Here is a 7,193-nt window from a genome sequence, read left to right on the forward strand (position 1 = left end):
ACCCCCAACGGCAGTCCTGCGGAAGGGGAAGCGGGCCCCAGGGCCGCAGACCCCGCTCTCCCTGGCCTGGCTTCCTGTCTGCCCGGGAGGTGAGTAATGTCCGTTCCCCGCCCCCACGCATCCCTTCTGGAGGCCAGGCCTCACATTTTCCGCTCCGGAAGGGACCAAGCGAGAGGCCTGGTGAAGCACATCCAGGGGAAGCGGAAGGTGCGGCCCCGCCTGCCCAGGAGGTCACCGGCTCACCTGCCTGTGCACGCCCACCTTCACTGTTATCTACTCGCCACCCGGCGCATCCCCAGCGCTACTGGGTGCCAGCCCGTCTTGGTGCTGGGGTCCTGGCTCTCAGGGAGTCACGGTACAAGGGAAAGAGACAGGCACCAAACAGAGAACCCCATGGATGGGGGTGCAGTTACAGATGGACATGCCGTTTGGCTCCGAGGCAAGGCCAGACCGCAGTGTCTCTGGACGAAGTCTCACGGCCGGCTTCTCCTGGCTTCCTATCCCCACCCTCCAATGTGCACAGAGCTCCACTCAGACCCAAAGGCCAAGGGTCTGGAGGAGGCCCTGAGTGTGTGGCGGGGGCTCCCCGGGTTCCTGACTCCGTCACCCATCTTCTGGGGACCCTTCCACACTGCTCCCATGCCTGCCGAAGAGGAGATAGAAGGGGTGACACCTTTCCAAGCCTCCAGCTCTGGCCGGGTCGCCCAAAGTCTCCCACTGACCCTCAGTGTCTTCCCCGTGAGGTGAGAGCACTGAGTGAATGGGACCAGGAACAGGACTTCGGCAACAGGTGTGGGAAAGGGCCACCAAGAGGCCTGTGAGAGGAAGACTTGCAGACAGCAGGGCCAGGGCAAGAGTGTAACTGCTTGGGGCAGGCAGATTCCCCTCCCTGACAAGCTCTGTAGGGGGCTGCTGGTGAGTGTAGCACTCTCAGGTCCTCAGCCTGGGACCTGCCCTGCCAGAGCCCAGCCGGCATCTGCCTTTGTTAAAATGAAAAAAAAAAAAAAAAAGAAAGAAGGGCTCCACAAACCCACCAACGGTGCCTGGCTTCTGAAGTCACCTCTGGGCTGCATCGCTGGTCAGCAGGGGTGAGGGCACACGGGCACCGCCTGGGAGTCCCCACACTCTGGCCAAGGGAAAAGGTCCAGCTGCTCGTGGAGGGGGTGTCTCAGAAACAAAGTCTCCAACGTGGCCCCCACAAGGGTGTGCTGGGCCAAGTCTCAGGAAACGCCTGTTGGCTCTTCCCTCAAGTCACAGTCATTCAACCCCCCGAGCACACCAGGTGTGCAGCTTGGTCCCAGCAGGGCAGAAACCACGACTGGCACAGGAATCTCACAGAGCTCACAGTGGGGCCCTGGGACATCCTTCCTTCCCACTTGCTGCATCCACCTGGCGTCGGTGGGGCTGGGAGGTTTCGGCCACAGAGACCCATGGGTGAGGAGTGGGGTGTGGAGGGCTGAGGCCGGGCGCAATCCCCCAGAACCCCTGCTCTACCCATCTCTGCCTTAGTCCCGCATTAACAACAGAGGCCCTGAGCCTCTCCTTGATGTTCACGGGAGCTGGACCTCAGCTGGTGGCTACACCGTGAGCACCGCTGGAGAGGACGGCAAGGGCTCTAGGCTGTTCTAGGCCCGGCCAGATCCCTGCTGGGAACCCACTGCTCTGGGCAGACAGCAGCAAGTCCGAGGGCACAGAAGGGTCAGCAGAGGCCAGAGCAGCTTCCTGGGCCTCCCCAAGGCCTGTGCCCCGCCTGGGTCTCGGCTGCCTCTGAGTGAACAGCAAGATCCCTTGCACCCCACTCGCCACCCTCCTCCTGGGCCCAGCTCCCGTGCCTGCCCGATAAGCGCCCTGTCCTCTCAGCAGGCCAGCAGGCCACAGCCCAGCCCACAGCCAGGAGAGGCCTAGTGGGGCGCGTGACGCCCCCAGGGCGGGCCCCGCACCGGGCTCCTGTGGACCAGCCGCCGGACCTGCTGACACCACCAGCCTCTCTGCTTCTCTCGGCCTTGTCTTCATGGTCAGCCGACCTCTGAACAGGGCACAACAGATGCTGAAGGAACCCCTGGCCCCCTAGAAACACCACCTAATTACCAGGCCTCCCAGGGACGCATCTCTGACAGAGACCACACTCCCAAAGGTGGTTATGAGGAATAACAGCCCAAGACCTGCTGGGAAAGAGGAGGGGGCTACAGCCCCTTCAGACCCACTGCTCTGGGACTTGAACAAAGTCCTTCTTAGGGAGGCACAGACGATGGCCCTTGGCTGCGCTCTGCCGGTGTGGCCCTTGGTGTGCCTCTGGGTGTGGCTCAGTCTGCTCAGATGCGGCAGGTCAGCTGCTGGGCACGTCCCAGCCCAGAGCCCCTGGCGGCATGTGGCTGCCCCCCCGGCCCCCACCCCATGGGAACGCTGAAAGCGGCCGTGGTCTGGAGGCCGGCAGCACGAGGGGGTCGCGCTGACCTCACGAGGCATCGGGCACAAAAGCCTTTTCTTTGCCGGCAGCCTCGCACCCCAGTCCTCGCGCAGCCACTCCCCGGCTCCCCAGTCCCGGCCAGACACCTCCGGCTGCCTCCGGCTGGGTCTTCTTCCAGACAAAGCAGGATTCAGGCCTGCGAGGGCTGGGCAGGCAGCACAAGGGTTCTGCCATGGAGACGAACTTTGACCCAACGGCAAGGCTCCTGCTCCGTATTTGCTCTTGCAGGCCGCCCGTTCTGCAGAGTTAACATCACACCCCTTTTGCCCCCGCGCCTCCTCTCACATTCCAGGTTCTGACCTTCTACCCTTCCTAATTGCCAGTTCTTGCACCCCAGTTCTCTGAGGCTCAGCTCAGCACATCCCCTGCCCCCAGTGGCCTTCTCCCTGGAAACACGGGCGCTGCCAGGGGCGCTCTGCCCACAGGGGACAGCCTGTGACTAGCCACCCGAGTTCCACGTGAGAGATCGGAGTGGACCCCTGGGTGTAACTTCTGACACTCACGCTCCCACCCAATGAGGAAGCCTCTGTTCCAGGGGAAGCCAGAGGAGGCCGCCTGGCAGGCCCTGGGAGCCATGGAGGCCAGGGCTCTGGAAGAGTCCCCAGCCAGTCACATTTCGTCCCGAGGAGGTGGGGGCACACGTGGACAGCCGCTCTGCCTGACCACTCACCAGGTGGCCCCTTCCTGCAGCCTCGCATCGGCCATGGGACACAGCTCCTGCTTCCACGGCAGGGGCTGAACTGTTCTGGGTCGGCCGATCCTGAGCCTTCCCAGACCCAAGTCACGATTACTTTGAAAGCCACGTCGGGAGGCCCACAAGCCTAAGAGCAACTCAACAGGCAGGAAACCCCTCAGGCTGCCATCCCTGTAGGCTGCTCCATTCAGCTTTGGGAGGAACAACTGGCTCTCCTGGAGCCAGGGGCTGGGGAGAGCAGGGCCCACCGAGGGCTGAGAACACCGGGACCTGCAGCAGGCCTGGCCTGGGCTCCCCAGCCCTGGAGTCTGTCCACACCCCTGCTGGCCACACGAGGACTCACCATCTTCCTGGCTGTGGAGGTTCTGTGGGCTGCGCATCCTCTCGTCCTGGCTGGGGCTCAGGCTGGAAGCCAGGTGTGGGTCAGCCGACATCCATGTGGAGTCGTTCATGTCAAAATCTTCACTGCTCACAGAAGTCTCATCCTGAGCAGAGACAAAGAAGGTGGCATTCAACAGGGACGGGCTCTGGTCAGGCCCAATGCAGCCTTTTGCACGGACCTCAGGGCCAGAGGACTATCAGGGAACCCCAAGCCTTGAGGTGAGGGCTGGGGGCCCTCTCCCGCCCATGGCGGTGGCTGGGGCTCTGGTTCCTGCCGGAAGCCAGGGCCGAGGGCCCGCGCCATCTGCAATTGAAGACAATTATGAGGTCTTGCATCCTGCAGGGCGGATAGCACGGCCTGGCTCTTACCCCTGTGAGCCAGGGTTGAAACGAGCACTGCAAACAAGGGCCACTGCTCCCTGCTCCCAGCCTGTGGCCTGGGGATGAGGGCTCACTCGCGCAGGGCCAAGCAGCCAGGAGTGGGCAGCAGGACACGGACGGGCACCGAGGCTGAGCTGGCTGCCCCTGCAGGCCTGCCGCCCTGCTCCCGTGGAGCATGCATGGAATTCCTTTCTCCCACTCCCCCGGCCCGGAGGACATTTCTGTCTTCCTCCTTCCTAACCTTTGCTGTGCTTCAAAGCTATGCTCTTGGGCAGCTTCCAGAGCTGGGACGGCCAGCCCAGGCGTGGAGGAGGAGGGGGCAGGGCGGGCCAGGGTTCGGGTCAGACCGCAAAGGGGGCTCTGCTCAAGGGCCTGGGGGGCCGCCAGGGCCTTCCAAACAGCCGTACGGCCTGCTGGAGAGGACCACGCCTGCCTCCTCTCCCCTGCGCTGGCTTCTGGAGCCCTTGGCCAGTCATCCGGGAACCCAGGGCGGGGCCCCTTCAACCCAGCCCTCCAGCGGGAAGGGCCCCCACCTCCTCCTGGCCCAGCCCCTCGCAGGAGCAGCAAGCAACTGTGTTTGGGAGCTGGCCGTAAAGCGCAAGAAAGATGACCCAGCAGCTCCCACACCAGGAGCCCTGCCTCCCCCAAGCAAGACACAAAGGCCGGTGTGGGCCCCGGTGAGGACCTCTGGAAGGGAACCCCCAAGCCTCCCCCGGGCCCCTCGCAGACGGCTCTTTTATGGTGAGCAAACAGACTCTGGCTCGCACTTTCCTAGGCTGCTGTCCCTGGGGCGGACGCATCTGCGCCCAGTGCTAGGGAACCCGAACCGTGTGGGTCCGCCTCCACTCCCTCCCCCACACACCCGGCTGGCAGGGAGTTTCCTGGAATTTACAGCTCCTGTGCAGCTGAGTGTGGACCCTCTGCGGAATCCAAAGGGCAGGGGCTAGGCCACGGCGCCTGGGGTCCCCACGCAGCACACTCAGAGCCTTGGAGGACGTGGTCCTCGCGGCCTCTCCCCACACGTGCGCACACGCAGCCACTCTCCCCAGGCCAGCCGCCCACAGACACGAGCGCCTCTGCCCTCAGCCTCCCTCACGAAGACACTCCCGGAAGGACGCACTCGGTCAACAGGCTCTCTGCACAAAGGGCACGAAGGGACACGCGCGCCCCCATGCTCACCGGATGGGGCAGGGGAAGCAGGGAGAGAGAGAAAGAGGGGAAGGAAGAAGGGAGGCGGGCGGGTGGGGAGGTCCCCTGGCGTAGAGTGAGGCTGCGTGGACAAGCAGCTCGCCATCTTTCTGCCAGTCCCGCCCCACGGCCCCCAGGAGCCAGGAACGGGCCCTCTCTCCAGGCCCTTGCAGTCTCCTGGCTGCCCGGGTGTTGTGCTCAGGGCACGACCTGTGGTCCCAGCTGACGGGAAGACTCCTGGGCCGTGTGGAAACATTGAGGGCTCACAAGACAGGCTGTTCTAGCATCGGAAGCCCCACCACCTCCACACTCCCCATTCATCCACTCAGCAAGTCTTTCCTGAAGACCTACCGTGGGCCAAGCTCCCTTCCAGGTGCTGAGAAGTTCAGCTGCTGACAAGGCAAATGCAGCCTGCCTGCAGCTCACTGTCCTGCTAAGGGAGTCGGGCGGGAAGCAGCACATGTCAGGGGTGGTGACGAGGGTCACACAGCACAAGAGGGCAGAGCGCAAGGGGAGAGGGACCCGCAGGACTGTGTTTGCCAGGTGGTCAGGAAGGCCCTATGTGTCGGGGGCCGGAGCAGGAACCCGCAGGAAATGGGGGGGGACACACTCCAGGCATGGGCAGCAGCAAGCTGGGCACCTGCTGCTGTGTTTGACTGTGGCCGGGAGTGGCTGGGCAACACGCGCGTGTCCCCTCCCAAGACTCACATAATCCTGCAGGGCTCAGGGAGAGGCCTGTGCTCCACTCACACGCAGGGGCTCACTGAGGAGCAGGAGACGGCAGAACGGCCCGAGCCCCACAGACGGTTCCCGTACTCTGGCCTCGCCCAGCCAAGTTCAAAACCAACAGAAGACTGAGCTCATTAGGCACCAAGTGCTCCCCATGTTCCCTTCACTCCCTCTCACCACAGGCCCACAGGTAGGCAGTTATCAACCAGGTTCTACAGATTAGGAAACCGAGGCTCCATGAGGCTACAACGCCTGCCCAAGACCATGAGCTAACTAATGGCAGAGCCGGATCTGCGTGGCTGCAAAGGACCGGACATGCCCTCTTAACCGGGCCGTCCATCACCTAGCAGACTCACACTGCTGCTGCACCCCCACGTCCCCGTTCTGAGCTGTATCCTTCAGCTGTAGCACGTCCCTGTGTTGTGGATCTCTGTCCCCTTCCAAGAGTGGGGGCCGGGCTGTATGTTCTCTGACACCCCCACAAGACCAGCAAGACTTGTTGAATCGACTGAATTGCCTGGCATGAGGCTGGCGTTTAATGAGGACGCTGCGTTAATTTGACAATTAGGGACTCTGATCCCAGTGCGCACAGTTCTTCAATGGAGGGCGCATGAAGACCAGGAGGCTGGCTGGTGGGCTGGCAGCAAAGTGCTGCCTCGCACCCTCACCCTCTGGCAGCTGAGCCACCCCCCACAGAGCCTAGGGTTTCTTTGGCTCAGATTGCTGACCTACCCACCGACATGGCCCCTCGACCCCTCCCTCGCTTGGCAGGTTCCTCTGGGAAGAGGTGGGCTCTATCTCACACGACATAAAAATCACCTGATAACAAAGAGCATCCAGGGTCCACAGGCATGGGGCTCTGGGGCAAGGGTTTTATGATGGCCCCATAATGCAGGTCCATGTCAGCCTAGCTCCAGCATGGAGGTACCCACGGAGGCCTGCCCCAGCTGCCCAGGGGCACAGAGACAGTGGCAGAGCTGGAGTATGAACACAGGCACTCTGTGCCCAGAGCCTACACTACAGGCAACTTCTACACGCTTCCACCCCTCAATCAAAGAGCCAGATTCCTTAATGACAAAAGTGTCTCAAGATGAGACTCAAAGGGCACTCATGGGTGACAAAGTTGTATTTAAACATGCGTGCACTTATGCTCATGCGTCTCGATCAATGGCTGACACATGCTTGATGAGCATCTACTATGTGCTGGGGACACACAGATGACAAAGGTGGGGCTTCCTCACTCCACACTTTGTTATCTAGGAAAAGGACAAGCTAGAAATTCTGACCAGCCAGGCGTGGTGGCTCAGCCTGTAATCCCGCACCTTGGGAGGCTGAGGTGAGTGGATTGCCTGA

The 7,193-nt window shown here is 62.4% G+C and overlaps 1 protein-coding gene across 1 annotated transcript in view; it reads right to left on the reverse strand.

The window, feature by feature from the left end:
• Positions 1-4,162, reverse strand: part of NOL4L (nucleolar protein 4 like) — a 23,857-nt gene extending 19,695 nt beyond the window's left edge. Inside the window, exons 1-2 of the mRNA XM_021707244.1 lie at positions 3,912-4,162; positions 3,505-3,646 (exon numbers count right to left, since the gene is read on the reverse strand). Of these exons, the coding sequence (XP_021562919.1) occupies positions 3,505-3,646; positions 3,912-4,142 (373 nt within the window). The 5' untranslated portion in view covers positions 4,143-4,162. The remainder of the gene's footprint in view (positions 1-3,504; positions 3,647-3,911) is intronic.
• Between the last annotated feature and the right edge of the window lie 3,031 nt (positions 4,163-7,193).

Source organism: Carlito syrichta, unplaced genomic scaffold, assembly GCF_000164805.1.
Source record: "Carlito syrichta isolate Samal-C Ts95f unplaced genomic scaffold, Tarsius_syrichta-2.0.1 Scaffold316469, whole genome shotgun sequence".
NCBI classification, from domain to species: domain Eukaryota; kingdom Metazoa; phylum Chordata; class Mammalia; order Primates; family Tarsiidae; genus Carlito; species Carlito syrichta.